The 27,651-nt window shown below is 33.4% G+C and overlaps 1 protein-coding gene across 1 annotated transcript in view; it reads left to right on the plus strand.

The window, feature by feature from the left end:
- LOC127880289 (girdin-like) overlaps nucleotides 1–27,651 on the plus strand; it is a 163,806-nt gene that overhangs the window by 76,740 nt on the left and 59,415 nt on the right. The window contains exons 25-30 of the mRNA XM_052427637.1: nucleotides 4,135–4,188; nucleotides 12,060–12,116; nucleotides 18,102–18,216; nucleotides 21,709–21,750; nucleotides 22,743–22,769; nucleotides 25,573–25,587. Coding sequence (XP_052283597.1) covers nucleotides 4,135–4,188; nucleotides 12,060–12,116; nucleotides 18,102–18,216; nucleotides 21,709–21,750; nucleotides 22,743–22,769; nucleotides 25,573–25,587 — 310 coding nt within the window. The remainder of the gene's footprint in view (nucleotides 1–4,134; nucleotides 4,189–12,059; nucleotides 12,117–18,101; nucleotides 18,217–21,708; nucleotides 21,751–22,742; nucleotides 22,770–25,572; nucleotides 25,588–27,651) is intronic.

Consider the following 27,651-nt stretch of genomic DNA (forward strand, 5'->3'; position numbering starts at 1 on the left):
GTCAAGGTCATCCTTCAAGGTCAAAGGTCAAATATATGGGGACATAGTGTTTCACAAACACATCGCTTGTTTTATGTAGGTTTGAACATAAAGTTTGTTTTCTTGTGCAGGTATTGAAAGTTGATTGCAATACATTGGCATCTGATACTCAAAAGTTAACCAGGTACAAAATTGTTGCCTCTTAAAACTGGATTGTGACGCACAGGATATTGCTTACCGGTATCATTAGGTTACACATTTTAGTACCTGTTACATGTGAGATTTATGGTGGAAGGTAGTTCTTGTAATTTTTTTCGAAAGCAAACTTGATGTTCAAACTTGCCTACTGGATATGATTAAGTTGTCTTTTATTTGCTAGTCGATATTTTTTCCCTTCTCTAAAGCTGATTCATTGCTATAAAATGATTTATTTGCAAGAGTAAATTATCATAAACCGTGATAAATAAATTAAGTCTGGTCAACTAGTGCATTTTAAATTACTGCAAAACTGTCAAATGAATGCGTAGGTTTTGCACTTAACAAGAATAAGGTAACAAGTTATCATTGTTCACGAGATAGAAACCAGCAAGTTTGCAATTTATTGCAGTGATACACTTCTAATAGTGTGTTCTGGAGAACAACCAAGATTTAAGACTGCATTGTTTTTGTTAGTATCATTTTGTCCCCACACTGTGTGGGAAGTGTCAAACATCAGGGTTAATTGGTATTCCCCAATCAGTTTATAATACCTTTTTACATTGTATATCCTCCTGAAAATGTGTTTGTTTGACATTGGAATGGTTGTGTGGGATGCAAGACAGCTTTAATGTGTATTTAATGTGTTATATCTTACAGTCCACATGTCATGTCTATTATTCTAATAAACACTTATTTATTTTCAAATTTTGAATATACAGTTTATGATATTGATCTGTGTGTGTATAAACTGAAAGTAGTATATGACTCAGGCAATAGCCAAGGGAACAAGTATCCTAGAAATGCAATATTATCAAGAATTCTTCTTATGCACATTTTATGCCAAGCACATGCTCAGCATCTTGAGATTTGCACATAGTTCATATACAGTTTAGTTTATTCAGTTTCGATAGATGATTAAGAAATATATGTATTCCCATGCAAATGCTACATCAAAAATAGGCACTCAACTTTAGGCATGTAAAATGTATTTTATTGAAACAACTTGGAGATTTCTATTTATTTCCTGGCAAAACTTTGTGACTAATAAAAAGATATATCTTCGGAAACATTTCCGGTGTAATTATGTGCATTAAATTCCACTTTTTGTTGCAGCTATTAATATATGTGCTTAGTATTTGCAGTTGCTCATTATATTTGATCATTTTTTGTGTGTTTTCATAATAGGTTTCATATGTAAGTTGATTTTATTCTTTGATAAATGGGTGTCTTTTTCTGTATATGAAATTTTTGTATTAACTGCTTCATTTCAGTTTTAGACCATTTCCTAATGGACATCTTATTGTGCACCAATTGCAGAATATTTAGTTATATAATCCTCTTAATTAATATAAACTTTTGACACACTTTGCAGTCTAATTTTAAAACATGCCTCAAACAACAGACCTTGCTTATATATTACCACGACTCAGCACTTTATTTCTTATTTCACATCATACTTTGGATTTTAAAATATTGGTATCATTTTGCTCACATTTTGCACAACAATATGCACAAAAATTCTTATGCTAGACATTTGTTCATATGTTTATGATTTATCTTTCTGCAAATCAGTTTTTAATGTGGTATATATTATTTACAGATTGGTCTCACTAGAAATGTCTTCTTATCACATGTGTATATGCACACAACTTAATTTTTAATGACACTGAAAATACTCTTTATAATCAAACATTAACTTTACTTAATGATCATATTTTAAAATTGTATGATTAAACATGGTAGGTTTAAAATTAAATGTACCATTTAGCATTTTTGAAAGAAATATAAATAAAAAGTAAAAAAAATGGACACCACTATGTTTATGATCCCAACTTTGTTAAAGTTGTTTGTTCTAGTTAAGATATATCATTATATAAAGTTAAATTGCTCCTATGCTGTTACAAGGTTCTGCTTAAATTTAAATTATATCTTGCCTATTAACCTTTTTATAATTTCACTAGGGAAAGAGCAACCATAACTCTTTCTTTTATTGTTTCTTGATATTTTCTGCCAATTTTGAACATCAAAATTGAGATAAATATTTATTATGAAGTTAATGTCATGTGTCGTTTTTCAATTTACTCAATCTTTTCTTTTAATTACACCACCAATATTTGTTCCTTTCTTTCAGTTAGATCAACAATTGCACATATGATTTATAAAAAAAGTCTTGTGGAAGAGATAAAAAGTAGATAATTGAAAAGAAAAGCTGTACAATGCTCTGAAAGCTCCGGTTATACTGATACTTAATTATTTGTAGGTGCATTAGTTTTGTGTGTGCTTTTAACATTGCAAATATTGCAATAGATTATGTTTTTTATGCATTAATCTAATAGGCTGCTTAAACAGTTTTCACAGTTTACTTTACACCACATTCGTGCAACAGTTACCACCCCTAAAGACAGTAACCACTGCCGTTGTAAGTAAAATCATTCACATTTGTGTGTAACTATATGTTGTTTTGAAACCAGGAAAATAAACAAAAGGCTGTTTTGAAGTCCTGGAACAATCCTGACATTGTTTTGAGGTCAGAGAAATAGATTAATAGGGTTTTGATGTCAGGGAACTAAACTAATCTTATTAGTCCCCTACCGGTGAAACCGGAGAGGGACTTATGGTTTGCGCTCTGTGTGTCTGTCAGTCTGTCACACTTTTATGGATCCTGCGATAACTTTAAAAGTTCTTCATATTTTTCATGAAACTTGAACCATGGACAGATGGCAATATGGAGTTTATGCACGTCATTTCATTTTGTTCTTACGTCAAAAATTCTGGTTGCTATGGCAACAAATAAACTACAAATATTGCTGAATATGGTGGATCCGGCGTAGGTAGGGGACTTTTTATCCCCATCCATAGGCAGAGGGATATTGTTTTTTTGGCGTCGTCCGTCCGGCACTTTTGTGTCCGGAGCCATATCTTGAAAGTGCTATGGCGGATTTCATTGAAACTTGGTATGAGTATTTATATGGATAAGAGGATGATGCACGCCAAATGGCATTGTACACCATCTGTTAATAATGGAGTTATGGCCCTTTGTATTTAAAAAAAATGCTTTTTTTGTGTCAAATATAACACTTTTGTGTCCAGAAGCATATTGGCGGGGGATATCAATTCAATGAATTTGCTTGTTTTGCTTGGCAATAGTCTTGTTTTGAATACAGAGATATATATAAATGCTGTTCAGAGAATAATACTCACGTTGTTTTGAAGTTTGGTTACTAGATAAGTGCTGCTTTGAAGTCAAGGAACTTAACTAAAATTGTTTTGAGGTCATGAAATTTTTCTTATCTTCATTTGATGTCAGTGAACTTTTCTAACATTATATATATTTTGAATTAGTAAACTATACGATATATACATCTCGACTAGACGAAAATGATACACACCAGGGACTTAAGATATAATTACGAGCATTTAGATGCTGTTTATTATGTTTGGTGTTTTTCAGATATATGCAGCCAGAAAGTTTTAATTTGTACCAGTACTAATCAATATATTTCGGATTTTTTCCAGCTTTGAGTTTGATATTATAGGTGATGAAAGTTGGCTTAATAGAAACACCTAACAGTTATTGTACATTTTTAGCAGAGGCAGTAATTATGTTTCTGAAAACAAACTGAGAAAGTTTGGTAAAGATATTATGTTATAGAGTTATAAAAAAGGCCTTACTTATTGCATTTAAAATGTGTTAGATGTTTTGTATGAATGCTAGGTATTTATAGTATGAGAGAATGTTATTGTCAAGAAGTATTGTTGACATGATAATTTATTTTCAGTTTGATTAGATATCTTTTAAAATTGTTTTAAATGTATGACACAAAAGTGTTAAATAATAAATGCTGTTTTTTCCCTTAATTGTTGTATTTTCCTATAAATAACAAGACAATTAATAGACAAAGTAATTGAAGCAAATAATTTAACCAACGTTTATCACGTCCATTTCTAACCATAAAGGCTGGAGGAGTATGTTAAAAAGGAAAAAGATGCAAAGGCCAAAGACCCTTCGAGGTATTGTATGAATTGCAGCGAGGTGTCAACGTATTAACACCTGTGCGAGGATATTGTAGATCAGTCATTTACTGTTTTTAAGATAACCAACCTTTTTGATATGGGCTTGTTCTATGGTACTTGTCTGCTTTAAAGGGACTTGAACACAGATTGGCCAAATTATAAAGTTTGTAACAAATTCCAAATTGAAAGTATGCAATCAGTGAAATACAAGCACATCAACACACATCACTAACATACATGTATTTATTTGAAATGCTGTTTTGTCTATGGATTATTAATAATTTGAATTGATAAATGATTAGTTCAAGAGCACGTAACTCTGCAAAGAATATTGTGCCATACATGACAATCATAATTGGCATCAAGATAGTATAAACAACTAAATTATAAAGTTTGATGTTGATGTGCAGAACACTGAGACACTTGATTGTAACACACAGTTATTATGGTAAATTATTTAAGTATTCAACATATCCTTAACACATTTATGCCTAGTGGATTCTCCCATCCTTCTAAATTGGATCAATTTATTTCCAAAATTAGGGATGTCTAGTATATTTATTTCTATATTTAGATTATTTCTTACAGAATTTCCTTAAAGCAAACAGCACAGACCCTGATGAGACGCCGCATGATGCGCCGTCTCATCTGGGTCTTCGCTGTTTGCAAAGGTCTTTTATCTAGACGCTAGGCATAAATGGGTTAAGTTCAAAGGAATATCACAACATACACACAAATATTGTAGTTCACTTACACATTGTATGAACAACATATCTATAAAGTGTGATGCTGTTACACAGCAAATTGAAAGACTATTTTACCATACAATGTGCAGTGTCATGTAAATGATGTTAGTATCAAACATTTGTTAAGTGTTAAGTAACATTAATCTTGAAATGTTGTAAGCTTCTCAACATGCTCGCAAAAACAGCGCAATTGATGTTGGTACCAATTGTCTTATTTCAAGAGCATATAACTCTGCAAAGAATATTTCATCTTACACAAAATGATGTTTTGCATCTGCATATCATGAACAACATAACATTTTTCAAAATGATGAATCATTGAGCAAGTCCCTTTAATGCCTATTTTCCTGGCAGCAAATCACCATCATTGAATGTCTGATGACAAACGCCTGTGTGTGGGCGAGTACAGTGGATGTTAATCTGAGACATAATGTCTCTAATTTTTTGTTATGTTTGCAAGTTGCCATAAAATCTGACTCTGGAGACAAATGAAACCCGGGTCAGTATTCAGCAATCCATTCAAAGACATAAAGAATAAAGAAAAGTCTTACAACAAAGAAATAAATGTTCAGCATTGTTCAAATCTATACAGGCTACAAATGCTAATTATGTCCTTAATTAATTATTTTGATGAGGAATTGTGTAGTTAGAAGGTTCAAATTCCATGCCGTATTGAACTGTAGTATTCTTTTAGAAAATTACAGCTTTAGAATATTCTGTATTTTTAGACTTTATTCTAGGAATGGTTTGTGAAGCCAAGCTCATATTACTAATAATGAACACTGATGGTCATTTGTTGCCCGGGTTATCATGACACTTGGCAGACAAGTATAATGTTTATTTGTACTGAATCTTTACTTGAACAGACATGATGGTGATGTAAGGCAATACCAGCTTGAGGTTGAACTGTTTCATTTACTTTATCATATGTGAGACAAACAAATGCAAAATGAAATTGATATCAATGTATTTGACTTTTCAAATGACATAAAATTACAGAGCACAGCAAATGAAATTTCAATACCATATTAAGAATTTATTGATTCAGAAATTAATTATCCTTTGGTTCATTATGCGTGTGTTTATTGTCTGCTGTTTTAATTATTCTAATTATTCTAAGACAAAACCTTGTCAAGTATTTTTTCTCCTTGACCTTTAATATTCAATTCTGGTATTGTTTTACAGGGATATCTTTTTCATTGTTGTAAAAATGTACATGAAAACATTGTTTTTATCTAACCTTAGTACTTAAAAAAAAAATTTAATGCAATATTTTAAAGTTACAATATAATACAATACAATAAAATCAATTAGCCTGAATGAGGTTAATTGCATCAATACATTAATAAATGTTTCCGTTGCATGAAACATAATATTGCATGAATGTGTAACTAAATTGTAATTATTTGTCAATTATTGTTTAGTCAAACACATAATATATATAGTTAGCCCATAAAAGCATGGTATGATCCTCAATGTTAACAAAAAGTGCATGACCTACCAGTTATTGCCCTTGAAGCATGAAGTTTTTAGCTATATCAGATGGGATTATCGAATGACAATAAAGATTGCAAAGTCTATGCTAAGACAGGTATTTTTACAGTTTAATACCCTTTATTTTGCCCCCCTTCAAAGAAGAGGGGGAGTATTGTTTTGCAGGATGTCGGTCGGTCTGTCGGTGGACCAGTTTGTTTCCGATCAATAACTCATCAACATATTGACAGATTGGCTTGATACTTCACATGTGCATCGGCCGTAAACATTAGATGACCCCTACTGAAATTGGGGTCAAAAGTCAAGGTCACTGTCACAATAAGTGTGAAAATAATTTTTGATCAATAACTCATCAACAAATTTACCAATTGGCTTGATACTTCATACGTGGATTGGCCTTTGACAGTAAATGAACCCTATCGAAATATGATTCACTTGGTCAATGGTCAAGGTCACTGTCACAATAAGTGTGAAAATTGTTTCTGATCAATAACTCGTCAACGAATAGACAGATTGGCTTGATCCTTCACATGTGCATTTGCCTTGGGCAGTAGATGACACCTATTGAATTAGGGGAAACTATGTGAAAGGTCAAGATCACTGTCACAATAAGTAGGAAAATGGTTTCCGATCAATAACTCGTCAACAAATTGACGTTTGGCTTGATACTTCCAAGGCCTGTATCTGATCAATTACTCATGAACAAATTAACTGATTGACTTGATACTTTCCATTTGCATTGGCCTGGACAGTAGATAACCCCTATTGAAATGGGGGTCACTAGGTCAAAGGTTAAGGTCACTGTCACAATAAGTGTGAAAATTGTTTCTGATCAATTACTCACCAACGAATTGAACGATTTGCTTGATACTTAACATGTGCATTGGCCTTGGACAATAGATGACCCCTGTTTTGGGGGCATGTGTCTCTAACTGCGGAACTCTTGTATAAATTATGTTGTAAGTATTTGTGTACCAGGGCTGTGTAGTTTATAATATATGCTTCTTCAACTTTCATGAGTTGTGGCCTCTAAAAATGAACATCAGTGAGTTTTTTTGCTAAGATTGTGAATACTTGGAAAATATGTACACTTTTTATGCCCCCCTTTGAAAAAGAGGGGGTATATTGTTTTGCTGGATGTCCGTCTGTCTGTCTGTTTGTTTGTCTGTCTGTCAGTCGGTCGGTCGATCTGATGGTAGACCAGTTAGTTCCAGATCAATAACTTGTGAACAGATTGACCAATTGGCTTGATACTTCCCATATGGATCGGCCTTTGCCAAATTGGGGTCACTAGGTCCAGGTCACTGTCACACTAAGAGTGAAAATTGTTTCTGATCAATAACTTGTGAACGGAGGGACCGATTGGCTTGATACTTCCCGTGTGCATTGGTGTTGGATAGTAGATGGCCCGATTCAAATTGGAATCACTAGGTCAAAGGTCAAGGTAACTGTCACACAAAGTGTGAAATTGTTTCCGATCAATACCTCATTGCTGATTCACTGATTAGCTTGATACTTCCCATGTGCATTGGCCTTGGACAGTAGATTATTCCGATTGAAATTGTGGTCACTAGGTAAAAGGTAAAGGTCACTTTAAAAAAAATGTGAAAATCGATAAGATTAACTCGTATGGTCAGTTTTGTTGCAAGACATGTTGGGGGGCATAAGTTTCTGACCACAAAGCTCTTGTTGCTTTATTTAATTGTCAAAATGCTGCTCACTTACCAGCCATATCAGCAAGACAGTAATTAGCGTTTATATCATATTGATATTCTTATATCTCAAATTTACTTGCTGCAAAATTTCTTTGCTGATCACAAAATTACAGCTCTTGCTATGAAAATTTCCAGCAAGTTAAGTCGATATATAGAGCAAATATTAATTCGAAATGAACGCTTATAACATTCTGGCTGATACGGCTGGACATTGAGTGAAGAGGGGGTATATTGTTTTGCACATGTCAGTCAGTTGGTCGGTCGGTCCGTCCGTCGGTCCGTCCACCAGATGGTTTCCAAATGATAAATCAAGAACGCTTAGGCCTAGGATCATGAAACTTCATAGGTACATTAATCATGACTGGCAGATGACCCCTATTAGTTTTCAGGTCACTAGGTCAAAGGTCAAGGTCACAGTGACTCGAAACAGTTAAATAATTTCCTGATGATAACTCAAGAATAATTAGGCCTAGGATTATGAAACTTCATAGGTACATTGATCATGACTGGCAGATGACCCCTATTGATTTTCAGGTCACTAGGTCAAATGTCAATGTCACAGTGACAAAAAACGTATTCACACAATGGCTGCCACTAGAACTGACAGCCCATATGGGGGGCATGCATGTTTTACAAACAGCCCTTGTTACAAATGATAAAGGGTATAAAATGGCCAAACATACCTGTCTTGGCATCGACCTTGCCATCTTGTTCGTCACATGATTACCCTCTCTGTATATTGTCTGTAAATTTTTGTGTAGTCAATAAATGTCAAATATTTTTATCCAAGAGAATGAAATATAGCCATCCTTTCCCATGCATCCCCTTGGGTATCATTCATTCCCTAATGGTTGTATATTGTAAGTTGACTGTGTTTCATTGGTTACACCTAAGTGACTGTGATATAGTCTCGTGACCTTGTTTCATACAAGTTTAGTTACATATTGATATTTGAAAATGGATCATCCACGATACCTAAAGGATATCAATTTCTGAAAGTATTGAATAATAACTATAAGAACATGTGTCAGGATGTATAATAAATTGATATTTCATTCTAAAGAGAACCATAACTCAAACTCATTTCCATAACATTAACAAGTGTCTGATACAGCTTATTGAGACAACGGGTCTGTTTTGTGTCTTTTTGTTGTGTTTAAAAGAACTATATTGAAATACTACCTTAGTTTATGTCATATTTCATGTCAGTGTTATTCAGTTATTGCCTTGTGGTTACACACAACACTCAGATGTGCTATTTACTGACTTATAAAACAGGTTACTAGTACATAAAGTTAAGTTCTTATTTTACCCCCACAAACGAAGTTTAGGGGGGTATATAGGAGTGAGCTTGTCTGTCTGTCTGTCGGTCGGTCCGTATTAAGTGTCTGCTCTCTATTTCAAGTAGTTTTCATCCGATCTATACCAAACTTGGTCAGAAGTTGTATCTAGATGATCTTAAGGCCAAGTTAGAACATGGGCCTTGCCGGGTCAAAAACTAGGTCACGGGGTCACTTAGTGTGTTTTAAACATTCAGCATGTTGTCCGCTCTCTAATTCAAGTAGTTTTCATCCGATCTTCACCAAACTTGGTCAGAAGTTGTATCTAGATGATGTCTAGGCCAAGTTCGAACATGGGCCTTGCCGGGTCAAAAACAAGGTCACGGGGTCACTTAGTACGTTTTACACACTTCAGAGCATTGTGTCGGCTCTCTATTTCAAGTAGTTTAAATCCGATCTTCACCACACTGGGTCAAAAGTTGAAACTAGATGATGTATAGGCAAAGTTCGAACATTGGCCATGCCGGGTCAAAAACTAGGTCACGGGGTCACTTAGTGTGTTTTAAACCTCACCATGTTGTCCGCTTTCTTAATCAAGTAGTTTTTATCCAATCTTCAACAAAATTGGTCAGAAGTTGTTTCTTGATAATGTCTAGAGCAAGTTTGAACATGGGTCATGCCGGGTCAAAAACAAGGTCACGGGGTCACTTAGGACGTTTTAAACATCACAATGTTGTCCGCTCTCTAATTCAAGTTGTTTTCATCCGATCTTCACCAAACTTGGTTAGAAGTTGTATCTAGATGATCTTAAGGCCAAGTTCGAACATGGGCCTTGCAGGGTCAAAAACTAGGTCACGGGGTCACTTAGTGCGTTTTAAACATTCAGCATGTTGTCTGCTCTCTAATTCAATCAAGTAGTTTTCATCCGATCTTCACCAAACTTGGTCAGAAGTTGTATCTAGATGATCTTAAGGCCAAGTTCGAACATGGGCCATGCCGGGTCAAAAACTAGGTCACGGGGTCACTAAGTACGTTTTACACATTGAGCATGGTGTCCGCTCTCTATTTCAAGTAGTTTAAATCCGATCTTCACCACACTTGGTCAGAAGTTGTAACTAGATGATGTGTAGGTCAAGTTCGAACATGGGCCATGCCGGGTCAAAAACTATGTCACGGGGTCATTTAGTGTGTTTTAAACCTCACCATGTTGTCCGCTCTCTAATTCAAGTAGTTTTTATCCAATCTTCACCAAAATTGGTCAGAAGTTGTATCTTGATAATGTCTAGAGCAAGTTTGAATATGGGTCATGCCGGGTCAAAAACAAGGTCACGGGGTCACTTAGGGCGTTTTAAACATCACAATGTTGTCCGCTCTCTAATTCAAGTAGTTTTCATCCAATCTTTACCAAACTTGGTCAGAAGTTGTATCTAGATGATGTCTAGGTCAAGTTTGAATATGGGTCATGCCGGGTCAAAAACTACGTCATGGGGCATCTTAGTGCATTTTAAACCTCACCATGTTGTCTGCTCGCTAATTCAAGTAGTTTTAATCTAATCCTCACCAAACGTGGTCACAAGTTTTATCTAAATGATTTCTAGGACAAGTTTGAACATGGGCCATTCCGGGCCAAAAACTAGGTCACAGGGTCACTTAGTGCGTTTTTTAACATTCAGCATGGTATCCGCTCTCTCATTCAAGTAGTTTACATCCGATCTTCACCAAACTTGGTCAGAAGTTTTATGGAGATGATCTTAAAGCCAAATTAGAACATGGGCCTTTCTGGGTCAAAAACTAGGTCAAGAGGTAACTTAGTGCGTTTTAAAAATTGAGCATGGTGTCAGCTGTTTTTTGTGAAGACGACATGCAAAATATTATGTGACAATGTGGCATGTGTGGGTATTCGTCACGTCTGTGACAAAGCTCTAGTTACAGGTCAAACAATATAAGACCGGGAAAAACTGCTTGTTGAAATGTATTATCTGTTTGCTTCCACTTCACAGCCGTACACAATTCTTTTATTTTAAGATTATAATATTTATAAATGACTTGATTGTTAGGGAACATATTTTTTGTGAATCATAATATAAAATTAACTTCAATGTTATTGATGTTTTAATGTACAAGGTAGATACGTCATCAAGATACAAGCCATTCATGATATGTTATGCATATGATGTAGGACGCAAGTTGGAGTAATTTAGAACAGTCCTATAATCCCTGATGTTTTCTAAACAGTTTAGATGAAATACTTCTAATAGATGTTTTCTTATAAAATGGTGATGGTCCAGTTGAAAACCAGAAGTTCTGTATTGTCTAATATGTGGAGCTTCTAATACTCAGTTCAATCTTGTTATTCTATAGTACCTTGAACTTTTATTTTTGAACATTTTACATTTGCCTGTGTGAATAAATGTCAGTGTGTGTACTTCATATGTAAAATGGCTAATACTTCTATGGATTGAAAGTTTGTGTAGTATTTGTATTTTACAAGAAATGTTTGTTTATGAAAAAATGTTGTTTAATGCAAAAATAGGATATGTACTATTTGCATCAGTACAATTGTTTTCAGATTACTTTACTTTTACTAAACATTAAAATATGTCAAGAAACAATGTACTGGCTTTCTTGATTAGAATCAAGGAGGTAGCTCAGCATCCAAGTTTACCCGTGTTCCCAGCAATGAGGGTTAGGTAATGCAGGAACGCAAGAGTTATGGCCCTTTGTTCATATAACATTGTTGAGCAGCTTTATTGTGTAAAGTAGGCCAGTTTGGGTATCTTTAATTTTCATTGTAGAAATGCTTATGATGTAAGTGACTCATTTTTTGGTAAAACACTGTTGCTTTTAAGGATGCCCATTTGGTTTACTTTTCATTATGTTTTATTTTTTAAATTACCATGTTTTTGCACAGTTAGCTATTGACAATTTTGTTTCAGCATTTCTGTAGCATAAGCAGTTTTAAAGCTTTAACATTTCAGGTTTTCTTTCAAACTGTTCCTGTATGTGAATGGCTTTTTATATGCACTTTCATATAAATAACATCTGTCATTTAAAACAACAATGCAAATGCCATTAAATGCTGCTACGCCAGAGCTTTTTGTAACTGAATCAGCTGCAGCAGCATTCCATTTGTTTTTGTCATATTCCAGACATTCATCTTTAAAAAAGTACATAAAGCAAGGAGTTTTATAATTGTCTAGATAATTTTCTCAAGGAGTTCCCTTTTTCAAATCTTTTCTTGTTGGTACAGATGGAGGAATTCGTAAGTGACATGAACTATTGCAGCCTTTCCCTTCACTGTTAGATGTGAATGTATATGTGTGAACTATGAATGTTACTTACACCAATGCAAAAAGTCTTTGAAAAAACCTTAAATGTGGTATACATCTTTCATGATTACATGTACCCTTACTTACTTAATATGATCAGTAACAAAATATCTGCCAACAACACTGTGTTTTAAGTCCCAACTATTGAATTAGACATAAGCATAACAACTTGAGTACCGGTATTCAAAAAAAACTTGAACACACTATTATTTTAAGTCAGAATAAGATCTCAATCTTTGAATAAACTTTCAACAATGCATTATATGCAGTTATGAATGTTGTATTTATAATTTTTGACAAATTGTAAGTAAAGTAGACACTAGTATATGTATTTGCAACTGGATGTTTATAAAAAAAAACCTGTAAACATGATAAACAATACAGTTACTGAATGAACAGTTTTGTTTGAGAAAATCACCACAATGATGTCCATTCCAAGTTTGATGTCTTACTCCAAATTCACATAAAACAGTGTTCTTGGTAAAAAATGATATATCTTTAACAACAACAATGAAGATTGTTTAAAGCTTGATTTCTGGACTGTTTATTGTTGATGGAATCAAACTTGTTGACAGTTGACTAATTACATTAAGTCCAATTGATTGTATGACACCACAAAACCTACATTGCACCCTTTGATACTAAGAATCCTAACTGTTGACCAATATACCACGTCCCTGTCACAGTCTCCTACCATGCACTCCCGAAAACACAATTTATTTTGCAGGTCTGTACAATTCCAGCAATATACTTTATGTTTTGTTCATTTTTGCAAATGATACTAATTTGAAGTATTTCTTTATTCACTTTAAATCACCTTAGACCAAGGTAAGAGTTCTACACTTTGCAGTACTGGGATTGGTTTTCTAGATGACTTTGTCATGCAATCCTCAATGTATAGTTTGAAACTGATAAATGCAGATAGGTGGATGTAAAACTGTACCAGTGAATTTGCATCTGCACTGTGTCAGCTATTCTATGATAATTTGTCTTGCTACATTGATATTTTTTATAGAAATGCATATTGATGGCTTTTATGGTACTTTAAGGAGGTACAATTTTAAAGAAGCAAAGCAATTATGTCTTATTTAAAATTAAAAAGAAAAAGTTTATTCTTATAATTTTGAAATGCATGCACTGGAAAGTGGAAAAAGTAAAATTATTACAAGATTGTAAATAAGGTTCCTGCCTGACTGTATGCAGACTATGGTCACAGCCATTCAAAATAAATGTTTGAAGCAATTATTGGCCACAACTTCTTTATTTCCTGGTTGACAAAAAAGCCAACATATTTTTTTTAATTAGGGAAAAAAGATTTCACTTTATTTTCTTGTTGATGGGACAAAACCAGTCAAAATGCCCATTGTATTGGATACAAAATAAAAAATGAATGCCCATGCTGTCCACAAGGATGAAGAGATGTTGTACATAAAGTATCATTGTCACATGCTTTTGATCAGGAAAAAGGATTGATTTGAAATACATGAGAACTGATTATTTGTAGCTATTTTGTTAATGTTACATGCACAATCAAATTTGGCAATGTATTGAAGTTCAAATCCTTCTGGACCCATTTTCTTTATTTATTGTTTATTAATGGATGCAAGTTGACTGGAACTTTAGGTTGTAATATGAGGTGCTGTAATTTCAATAGTGCATGCCATGTTTTACAAGTACAAGGTTTCCTAACAATCCTTTTCTTTAGATGTTGACTGCATGAAATGTAATAAATTTTCAATTGATTTTTTTACCTAGAATGTGTTGTAGGGAGTGAGTATTTACTGGAGCACAACTATTATGGCATTTTCACCATGGTGGTTAGAGGCATTTTATGCCATGATCTTCAAAGATGGTTTCCATAAGGCCTTATTTTATGCACTAAATTTTATTCTTGCAAAATGGCGCCAATTTTAATATGAAAAAAATACTGAAGATAAGGCTAAACTTGCAGTTGTTTTTAGATAAAAAGCTTTGACTACTATAAACCTCTAAATTTGGTTGTCCATTTTCATATTTAAAAGGTAATTTATTTAATATGAAACAAATTATTTTCCATTTTGGTAGAGTTAAACAGACATAATAAACTCCGAAACTCTGCTATCCATGGCAAGAATTAATTATGATATGATTTAAGCCACATTGTACATTGTATTGGTGTAGGAGGTATTGGTCCATGTGTATGGGCATGATGCATGGCCTAGATTGAGGAGGTGATTAGTCAATTTATAGATTGGGTATTGGCATGACACATGGCCAAGGTAGTGGATAAAGGGGTAATACCTTGCACATATCTTCAGAAAAGGCTTAACACTCAAAAGCGCTGTACCACTTGGCCAGTATTGGCCAGATGTATTTTACCCGTCAGCAGTATTGCCACAAGGAATTTTACCCCTGACCATTATTGGTAAGATGTATTTTACCTCTTTGCAGTGTTGGCAAGTAAGGGTATCACATTTAAACGGTCGCGTTTCGTGTTTTGGTCAAAAACGTTTACAAAAACTGTAAACGTTTAAACGACAGTCAATATCAATATTAATCTGTTTAGTTCATTACGTTACGACGTTGCAAAGCTTGTAAACAGCTGCTGAAAAAGACTCGTATTAAAATCTATTTGTATCACGTGCACCACATGCCCCTTATTCACAATACCGTAAACATAACAATACACCATGTACCGACTAGACGTCTTGAATATTTAACGCGCGTCATCACGAAATTCCCGCCTTTTGTTGCATGAGCATGACCCGAATCGTCTTGACCATTCGATGCGTGTCGGCACGAAGTGCACGAGGAAATTTTTCCGACGTTTCTTCATCGGCATTCATTTCAAGAGATATGGCGAACAATCTCCGTGTAGGAATATTTTGACATAAGTTGAAGTATGCATCTTTTGATGTACATCGTGTTAAGTAAAACATTGACAATTTTAGAACTGGTTTACTCTTATTTAAGGAATGTTGGTTCAATATTAATTGGTCTTTGTTTTAAAATGTTACAGCATGTAAGTAGACAAAGTGTGACCCAATGGTTCGACAACGACGAGAACAGTTGGTTTTAATATGACGTCATTGCGCGAATGGGATATGCACTAAATATAACTTCCGGAAATAATTGCTACTTTCAGTTTGGAGATGCGATGGCACTGATGCTTTTAAAACGGACATAGGGATACCGTTTAAACGGTAACGTTTCGTTTATTTAATTTCGTTTAAACGTTTAGAAAAATTTGTAAACGTGATACCCTTATTGGCAAGAGGTATTTTACCCCTTAACAGTATTGGGAATAGGTATTTTACGCCTCACCAGTATTGGCAAAGTGTATTTTACACCATACCAGTATTGGCAAGAGGTTTATTATGACTGAGCAGTATTGGCAAAAGGTATTTTACCCCAGACCATTGCCTTTAAAGAGTTTTAGGAATTCATATTTTCATATAAAAATTAATGCCATGACATATGCAACATATAATGCATAACAATTCAATAAGATAAATGCCTTTTTTTCAGAAAAAAACTTGTTGTTTTTGTCGAGATAATTTTCAGTCAATACTGTAGACCCTTTTAAATTTTGCTAAGGGTTACTTATATAACCCCATGAGTTTCAATTCTAAAGGGTATTTTCAAAATAAAAAACAGTATTAATGTAAACCTCTCTTAGAAGAAGATTTGTGCATATAGCAATTAAAATCTGTGTCTAGTTTCACATAATTATTTACATATTTATGAACTTGCTTTTAATATTTGTTATGTGTGTTGACAGACATCAGTGAATATCAAATATGTTTTTTAAATTTATAACACATTGGCTTTGTTGGAAGATTTATCTGATTAATTTTTTGGAACCAAAATATTGAATAGAAAACATGTTTTGTATTCTCTTCAATATACTTACATAACAGGGTAACAATACCAGCACATGTTTACTTCTCTTTTGGTTGATTGCATCACCTTGACTTTGGTTATGTGAAGGTCACTTTACATTTATTGAAAACATTTGTTGTTACACCTTTTTACACTGATGTTTTTATTAAGAAAAGGGAAACTTTCTTATTAATGTCATAAATATCAAGTTCAATATACTATACCCTTGGGATAATGTACTGATATGGCATACAGTTCTTAAATCTTGTGAACAATTATTTTATTTTATTCTCAATTAATATTATTCAGGAACGATAATAGTTTTTGAACTGACAGATTGACATTTTTATTAAGTAAAACAACTCCATTTTTGCATGTTAATTTGTATCACAATTGGCTTGATTTTTAACTGTTTGCAGATTAAGCATTCATCAAAAGAATCTACTTAAATGTCTGTTGGATTGTTATGTCGATGAAATGTCAAAAGTATGCGTAGGCAGAAGTTTTTATGTGACTGCTAAATGGATGTATTGTTATCTGTCTTGTTATGCCTTGTAGAGTGTAAAGTGTATTATTGGATTTGATTTCATTATGTCTCTGGTTCTGTATTTTAGCTGTTATTGGTATCAATCTAATTGTATTAAGCTTTAAAAAGCAGCATGCAATCTGTACTTTTAGGTGAAAAGTTCCTTTAAAACTATCAAATCGGAAGTTGTGGTGTTTAGATTTAGATGAAAATCATATAATAGTAAATATTTTCTGGAAATGAATGATATGTCATCAATGAAAAACACTCATATTTTGTGAATAAAAATATTTATGGTACTCTAATTTACCATCTGTTTTATAGAGTTTAAACCATGTTAATCACTAATTCCAATCTTACCATTATATTAAACAATACTTGACAGATATTTATTCATTAGACTCCTTATGGTATGACCAAAAAAAGGTATTTAAATGGGAACAATGATACATTTTTAGGTTACTAGTAATGGAGTTTCTGTACATGGTGATGTCTATAATCTGTAACTACCTTTTAAAACTGTATGCGCCCTTAACAAGCTTTGTTTTATTTTCAGTGAACTGGCGCTTTTTAATTGATTGTCTAATCTCTGTATATGACTATTTATGTTATTACTTCCTGACAATCCATAAATAAGGATATAAAATGGGAATAGTATGTGTTAAAGAATTTAGTATCAAAATATTCACTTTAAAGGAATGTTTTCAGATAAAATCACTTATACATCAATTAATTATACTGTAATTTGGTTACAAAGAAATTCCTTTTGAACTGTTTCCATTTTTAGTAGATTTAAAGAAAATAACGGTCCATGAATATGTCAATAAATCAATGTTATGCATTTTCATATTTGCTAAAAATGCAATTAAGTAATTGTAAATCTCAAAATATTTGTCTATATTGGTTGCCAGGGTTACTCTTCTGTTGCTCAAATTGGTCTGGTGTTTCCATGGTTACAGGCACCAGCCAGAGGTGGAAGCTCTACAGGAGGAGATCAACATACTCAATGAGCAGCTTGACGAGTCCAAGTATGAGCAGGACAAGCAGAGGCGCCTCATTCAGACACTCAAAGATGTAAGTGGCTTACAAGATGCAAGTTTTGACAGGGAGGGTTCAGTGTGAAACAATGTATATGTGTATGTTATACAGTAGTTTTACGCACAACAATAGACATGCACTTTAAGATGTAAATGTCCACAGGGTGGTTTCAATGTGAAAGGAGGTATCTGCCTAAATTTGTTTTCAATATGATACACTACGCAACTCTTGATAGGCTTATTTACAAATACTTTAGCAGTATATATGTTGAATAAGTACCTAAATAACTCACTGCCAAAGGAAAACGAGGGAAAACCCCCATTGAGTTGTACCTTAATTGTTCACATCTAGCCATTGATCAGCAGGACTGTTAGAAGAAAATGTTCCAATAGGACAATTAAAAAAACACATAACAAACAAACAAACATAAAAAAAGTTAAGGGTTGGGCTGTGGCAATAATGTTGGGCTCAAAAGATAGTGATATTTTATGCCTTACTCTACCGCCGATATTCTTCTGTCTCACAATCGCAAAAAGCAACGTTTTTTCCAAAAAACTGACACAAATTAATCACCCAATTTCGCCACATTTTCCCAATGAAGTTAAGATTATAAATGTTATACAGCAATAATTCCATTGAACAATGTTCTAACGAGGCGTGTTAAGGGTTCACCTAATGACAACTAACTTAACTATTGGTTCGAGATTTTAGCCGGATATATGCGATTGAACGTTTCTATTCACACTTCTCTATATTGCGGATCATACTATACTGGAGATAGTCGATGTATCAAGATTGAGGAGGCCTGTTTTTACGTCAGCTTCCGATATGGCGGACTAGGCCAAAATAAAAAATAGGTCCGTTTCTGGTCTCCTTGGGTAAAAAAACAGGGTCGGTAGGTAGGGATTTTATTTATATATTTTTTTATTTTTTTTTGGGGGGGGGGGGGGGGTGGGGGTACTAAAATGGAATGCTACTATAGCTTTTAATAAGAAATACATGTAATATATATATATATATATATATATATGCTTTGTTTGCTTGATATTACATCTTATATGAACGAAAAAAAAATAAAAAAAAATTTTTTTGGCGACCCCAATAAAATGTTGAGGGTCGGCGCCGATTCGGGAGGCACGGTCGGGTGACTAGAAACGGACCTAGCAGAAGAGAAATTACGATGTGCGGTGAAAAGGACAAATAACAATAAAACTAATATTGGACAACATATAGTTGGTAACATATAATGAAATGCATGTTTCAATTACCGGTAATGATAAAGATTACGTTTAAGGTACAAACAACAAATATATTTATTAGAAATGTGCACAGTGAATGTGTGTCACGAAAACCAGTGGCAGGGTCGTGCGAAATTTGGAGTTTAGTCTACTCGCAAAGTGAAAGCATTTTAAATGAGTATTGTTCGAAAATGGATAAAAGACAAATATGATTTTATTTATATAATAGTGGATCTGTGTTTAGTCAGATTCATATGTATATAAAGGACATTCCAACTAAAAAAATATTTAGATAAATTGAAGGTTACAAACATTGTGTCTTAATATAGAACTTGGGTGTAATCTTTGATAGAACACAAAATGATATGATGAAAGGTCAGTTTTGTCCAGCTATATGCATATATCGCTTTGAATATTGATGACACATTGTTGACCTGTTATAGACAGTACATTCATTAAACATAATACCTTTACATTGACATTCTCTGAAAAACGCTTGTTTTTAGTTGTTTGCTTGCGAACAACTAATGTTACTGCCATAAAATTCAAGTTGGTGTGCTCTTAACTATGCTTAGAACAATAACCACTGCATCTGCCTGTGCACATTGATTAGCTGCATCTGCCTGTGCACATTGAAACAGGCACCCACATCTCGACCTGTGCTTTAGACACACTCTTTATAAATTTGAATGGGTTGTGTTCATTTAAAACTTGCGATATGAAAAGCAATAACATAATTTTGAAAACTGAGTAGCGTCTAAGATTATGCAATAGCAAACAACTTCAGTGCCTTCAGCGCTTTGATTATGATTTGCTTTATAGATCTCAGAAATGAAACTTACAGTTATAAATATCTCTCTCTAGGATTGTGAAGTTTTTACACATTTATGCACAGTTTATTGAGTCTTTTCCATATATGTTCAAGATTATAGTCTGCACTGGTGGCCATAAAAACAAACCATGCACTTCTATGAAGATCATTTAGCCTATGTTTTCTCTATTTACAATAACAAGATAGAATGATATACTGTTGCTTATTTGGAAAGAACTTAATGACATAACCTTGATACAGGCTGAACATAAACATAGGGACTACATGACTATCTCACATGGCTATGATGTTTTGGTATTGTTTGCTGCTTTCTTATAGCATTTGAAATATTGTGCCCAGTGATTTTATGTTAGAAATAATAGTCACGATATAATATAACGTTGATCAAAATATTGCATTTGACAATCTAAACCTATTAAGGAAATGGTTCATCTTTTTGTCAATAGATAAAGTTAACTTCAGAGCTATTAGGAAGCTGTAAACTGGTTGTAAACAGGATTTAAGGCAACAACAGATTCCTTATAAGTGTAAAGTGCACACACAACTCTTCTTTATAAGCATGAAGTGCAGAAAGAGAGACGTACCGGTATGCATGATGTTTAGTACATGAACTTATTCTGTAGTGTTTTTTTTCATCAATCTTTTGTTTTGATTTTTATGTTGAATTTATTGGAAAAGCCTGTAATTGTGGTTCTTGTTTCAGCAACATAATTTCAAACAACTTAGATGGTGTTTTTTTTTAAAGTGCTGTGATTGAACAAGACCTAAGAATTAGTTGTGTTTCAAAGTAAAAGTTATGCATGGCCATGTACATGCCTCTAAAGGAAAATGATGTGATAGGTGCTCATTAATGAAAAATGGTTTTAAATGAATGAACATAAAGCTCGGATGCTATGTAAGCTTGGATGCTTAGTCTAGATAATGTTGTTTTTTTTTTTTTAGGTTGATACATTTGGGTAGTAAAACTGCAACATGCATTTGACTGTATCTTTTTTATGTCCCCTCGAAGGGACGTATATAGTTTCCATATTGTCTGTAACTCAATCAGTTATACTGTACTTTTTGTTTCCGCTTTCTTTCTCAATGAGATATCATTTAATTGTCACAAAACTGTAAAAATGTTGGAATAAAATGGAGGTTAAGTTCGATAAGTTCAATAATTAGCCAAATATTACCAGGCTATCTTTAGTTATGGCCCTTGAACTACAAAATTATAAGGCAAGATTGTAATTGTATATTATGCTTTGTGTCAAAAATTTACATGTCTACAAATTAAAATAGACTTTCATTTCACTGGTAAAAGGATACTTTTTCCACCATCTGTGAAGAAGCAGCTTAAAAAGTTGGAAAAACATGGATTAAATATAGCGCTTCATATCCGTTGTTCAAAGGTTGAGTTTTGTTTCTTGAATTTAAATTGTTTCCACTGTTAAGTCATCAAGTTTGTTCTCAATATAGGACCTTGAGGAGGAGAGAAACAAGAAACCCTCTCAGATTCGAGTAAGTAGGACATGTTAGCTTGGACATACATCCATGTACCTTACTTCACAGTTTGCCAAAATAACATTTGTTATCAATATGTATTATGTATTGCCACTTACCAATCAATTCACAATCAACAACTTTTGTGTCTGCTTTTTTGGCCTGGAAAACCTTTTGATTTGAAAAACATTCTTTTATATAACCATGTTTAAGTACCTGTATAACAACGGGATGTCTGCTATTAATTTACATGATAGAAGTTTGTCTGTATACTGTACCTAAAGTTTAATTATATTGTGAATTGGTGTTTTCATTCAGATTTAATCTCTTATTTTATAAAGTATTAATAACTTCATTTTATAAAAAAAAATATTGTATATATTTCCTTTTTAACCTTTTTGGAATTTAAATCTGTTGCTAACCATCACAAAGTCCATACTACTGCTGTGTAGCTGTATGTGCAAAACTGTGGATTGATTGTTAAATGGCGTCTAATTAACTAATAAACTGTTCTTGTTGTAATTAAAAATTTCATTCATCATACATATGAGGTTTTATATTGCATGGGTTTTATGTCATGGATTTAATTTAGAATATGGCCAGGTGATTAAGATTGTATATAATCATAGATTTTAGATTTATTCATTATTAAACATGGACAAAGTTGCTGTGGTTTGTAAACAGATTACTGTAGAAACAAATGATGATACACTATTGCAAGTTATGAATGCAAGGACAACTTTCTCCCTATTGTTAAAGCATAAATGTTATATTATATGTTGTAAACTTAAAAAAAGTTATTAAATGTCATGCTATGCAAATGTCAATGTTATTTGATGTATATAATGCCAATGATTGCTTTTCAAGAGGCAACTGTTCCAACTTGGTTAAAAGTCTGAAATGGCTTCTTGTATTGGACCAGCATAATTTTGCATACTCAATAAATAATTGATAACATATGCATCAAAAATTAATTTGAATGAATGTTTAAGCAACATCTCTATTTGTAGGAATTTGAAAAACTGAAAAATTCTTTGGTAAATAAATATGGACATCTATTGGGGCTCATCTCTATTAGGACTTAACTCTGAACATGTTCCTGGTCTTTAAAAGTTTATTATCCCCCGCCAGAGGCGGAGGGATATTGTTTTGGCGTTGTCCGTCCGTCCGGCTGTCCGTCCGGCACTTTTGTGTCCGGAGCCATATCTTGGAAGTTCTTTGGTGGATTTCATTTAAACTTGGTATGAGTATATATATGCATAAGAGGATGATGCACGCCAAATGGCATTGTACACCATCTGTTAAAAACAGACTTATGGCCCTTTGTATCTTGAAAAAATGCTTTTTAGTGTCCGGAGCCATATCTTGGAAGTTCTTTGGCGGATTTCATTGAAACTTGATATGAGTATATATATGCATAAGAGGATGATGCACGCCAAATGGCATTGTACACCATCTGTTAAAAACAGACTTATGGCCCTTTGTATCTTGAAAAAATGCTTTTTACTATAGGCATTTTTGTGTCTGGAGCCATATCTTGGAAGCGCTTTGGCGGATTTCTTTGAAACTTGGTATGAATATATTCCCGCGCCAGAGGCGGAGAGGATATTGTTTTGGCGTTGTCCGTCCGTCTGGCACTTTTGTGTCCGGAGCCATATCTTGGAAGTGCTTTGGCAGATTTCATTTATTGTCCTCCGTCTGTCCATCTATCATTATGTTCATCCGTCCAATTTGCACCCATCCTCAAACAAAGCATATGTTGCGGCGGATACCTTGGGCCTTTCAGGCCCTCTTGTTGATTGCTGTAAACTAAGGTCTGTTTTGGTTACTTATGTCATTTAAGGTAAAGTTGTAATTAGTTATTGTGGTAAAGTAAGGTTTTCATTAAGGTAAATTAAGGTCATATCAGGTTAACCAATATTATAATTAGTTATTGTGGTAAAATTAGGTATTATTTGCTTAATAAATGTCATCTTATGTAAGTTAAATATATATTGAGTTAATGTGGTAAAGTGAAGTGTGATTTTGGAAAACTAGGGTCATATTAGGTAAACTAAAGTCATACCCAGTTATTCAGGCAAATAAATGTCATAGTACTTGAAATTGAAGGTTATACATAAATATTTTTTAAACAAGGTTTAAGAATGATCTTCGAAATGTATCCATATCATGTTATTTGAAGTTTGTTGTTGACCTTAAAATCAAAACGTCTGGATGTCGTTCACTACTCAGGGAAAAAGTTAATGATAAGATCAGACATCAGCTTTTAAAACTAGATAATTTGCAACTTGCAAAGTGTAATTGTTCATATAGGGAAGGGTATTTTTTCACACCTTGTCATGAAAGTAATTGAACTTGACTTAATTGAAATTATTATGTTCTTGGTTTCTTTTATTTGTATGCCCCCGGATCGAATGATCGGGGGTATATTGTTTTTGGCCTGTCTGTCTGTCTGTCATTCTGTATGTCTGTCTGTCTGTCATTCTGTCCCAAAACTTTAGGTTAAAGTTTTGCAATATTTAATAACTTTTGCAATATTGAAGATAGCAACTTGATATTTGGCAATATTGTGTATCTCATGGAGCTGCACATTTTAAGTGGTGAAAGGTCAAGGTCATCCTTCAAGGTCAAAGGTCCAACAACAAAAAAAGCGGCACATTAGGGGGCATTGTGTTTCTGACAAACACATCTCTTGTTGTAGTAGTTTTTACTAGTCAGTACATAAGTAAAAAATGACTGGCATCATGAGAAAATGGGTCTTATGTCATATGACGTCAGGGTAGCTCCAGACCAGCCTGCACAGACAGTTAGGTCAAGTGCAACCGTGTCCAAAATGAAGATATTCAAGGTTTCAAGGTCTAATAAGAAGACCAAGTAGCTCCTGACAAGTCTGGGGGATGGGAGGGCTGGTCTGTAGCTACCCGGGCTGCATATGGCATAAGACCAATGTTTGTATGATGCTGGTCAAATAACGCCTACTTTGTGTCTTGGCAGTGAAAAGTCTCATTTGCTGTTAAAATTGCATGCAGTACAGTGAGGTTATAATTACAAGTTAATGGTGCAAGTATCAATGTGACATATAAATTCTTCCAACATATGTGCCCACAAAATGCAGAAAGTTATCTTCTTTTATATTTGAATAGTGGTATATAATTAAAAATGACATTGTTAACCATAAAAAGCATGTTCAGAGTTAAAAGTCATAGCGTCTAGACATTGTTATTAACAAAGAATTTCTGCCCAATCCTTCCATAATTTAAACACTACAATCTCTTGCATAAAGCAGGAAACAATGTTAAAGTGCAACCATGGGATTGTCATTTTAAAGTCATACAAATAACAGCTTCTGTTTGAATAATTGCACAGAAAGTTTTTTTTTTTGTTTTGAAATGTTTTCAATCACAGATTAAACAATATACATTTATATGCATTATTGATGGTTTTGGCATGTTTCATTTTTTATTTAAAATATTTACATAAAAAAATAATTAAATGTAGTTGATGCGAATATTAATCTGTGAACACAGTGACTGCATCGAAATTTAAATTTAGTAAACTCAAATATTGTAATGGCATGATTTCTTTCAATATTGATTCTTTGAATATTTAAATAAAATGGTGAAATGGTGAACTTTGCATTTTATACTATATATTCTCATCTTTTTGGTATTGGGTATGCATATTGGCTTGTGTAAAGTCATATAGGGTTAAGTTGTAGCGCTAGAAATAATGATAATTTTTAATAAATTAAACAGCGAACCAGCGAATAATATATTTGAGAAATCTGGAGTTTCTAAAATATACAATAACAGTGTATTCCCTTTGTTTTCCTTTTCCTAGAGTTCTGTTGGGAAGGTACCGAAATAGAGAAAGATTCATGTATCGCTTCGCAGAAGACCAGTTTTCTTAATCAGATCCAGATTATAATTTTTTTTAGATGTTATAGAGAATTTTTGACTTTTGTTAGCTTGGTATCCATTTGTGAAGCCCATGCGCTTTAAACAGCTAAAAAAACACTATTTTGCTGTGTATTCCATTTTTGTTGTCCCAGTTAGTTGTGATAATTGATGTTTAAATTTAGAGACAATTTATGATAAAACAATGTTATAAACATAAACCAAAAAGAGACAGTGGCAAATATTGTGTGTACTTTCATATATTGACAATACTGGTTATATTTGGTTTTGGAATAGAAGTAGTTAATAATTTTATTTATATTTATAGTAAACAAGTCATATATCAAGAATAATAGAAATGTTTAAAGATGTGATTCAAAAGTATAAACAGTCTTCATAAGTGTGGTGAAAGGCTCCTTGACATTTTGTTACTGGTTTTCAGTCCACAGCTGTGATGTTTTAAAATAGGGTTAAGTAAAAAGAAACTCAATTTGTGGTCTAGCCGCAGACCATTATATATGCTACCTGAAAGCAGAAGTAACATGCTAAGATTCAAACCACACAAATGGATTTGACCTTTCAAAAACCAATATGAAAAAATACAAACACAAAATGAATCTGCGATACATTGATTTTTCCCTGGCTGTCTAGGCTGGTTGTTTAGGCGCTTGGTTCCCCTGTAATGTTTTGTATTTATAGCCAGAAAAAACATATCATAGATATTTGTACTTTTGAAGAACTTTTAGCCATCACTTACTTTATGTGGCATAGAATGTCATCATTTGATATTGTACTTACCCCTTATGCTGATTCTTGTTAATATTTTGCACACAAACATTGTAGTATTATGTAATTATTAGACGAAAAGCATTTATTACAGCTTTCAAGTAAATAAGCTTTCTATATGCAGCATCTTTTGGTAGTATTCTCTGCATAGAGCTTTTTGTGTACAATAATGTATAATTACACACCCAATAATTACCATTCCACACATTATCTGACTTGTACTTTTCAGGGTTTAGATCTAGTATGTATTGTGAATGTTCTTGACCTATTTGCAACCGAATGCAGTGTTGAGAATCAGACATGAGCAGTCTTTTTCCTTGCAATTAATACTGATATGCAAGTTGTGGTCTTTCTTAACAGTGTTCTACAGTTTGTCAAAGTTGTTCTATTGTTATGTTACTGGGCTTGCATGAATTTTAAGTTTATCCAAAACAGGCAACATTAATATTGTAATTAAAAGTTTGATGCATGTCATATAAATGTGCAGAAATAGAGTCCATTTGCAACTCAACTTATCTGTGGGTAAAAGCAACTCAGGTTACTGTAATATGGTCTGAATATTCTTGTCTTGACCAAATTTTTAAGGTATCTTTAAATTGAATGACTATATAATCACATTGATTTAAGATATTTATATAGCCGAGATGCCCGATTTTTCACTAAGTTCCTTATTAACAACAATACATACTACATTTAACAATGATGTTGTAGTTGAGATTGTTAATGCTGCTTTAGAAAACATTAAGCAATCATTAAACATTTACCTGCAGTCTAACAATCAACAATGACCTTCATGTCTATTACTTTCAGATTGTGTAGTTTTTTGAACATGGATATTACTTGTAAATTATCTGAATATTTCATTTTTCATATCGGCATTTCAATGACTTTAAGACTTCAGGCTGCAAATAATTGAATATTTATTAACCCCTTAACACTTAGATACGACTATTTTGATGCGTTTGTAGTCTCTTAGAAAGTTAAATTTAATTAAAGACCTTTTTTTATGGATTCAAGTTGTAAAGGCTTCATTTCCAATCCTTAGATACTGATGAGCAGCAAACAGCATAAAACCCGAACAGACTGCGAGATACTCCAGTTACTTGCAGGCTTATCTGGTTTTATGCTGTTTGCACATAACCATATTCACTTTGCCTCTGAGTGGGAATGGGTTAATTTAATATGTTGCAAGTAAATGGCATAACGTTTACACTGTCTTGAAGTAATCATTTTTCTG

This window comes from Dreissena polymorpha, chromosome 4, assembly GCF_020536995.1.
Source record: "Dreissena polymorpha isolate Duluth1 chromosome 4, UMN_Dpol_1.0, whole genome shotgun sequence".
NCBI classification, from domain to species: Eukaryota; Metazoa; Mollusca; class Bivalvia; order Myida; family Dreissenidae; genus Dreissena; species Dreissena polymorpha.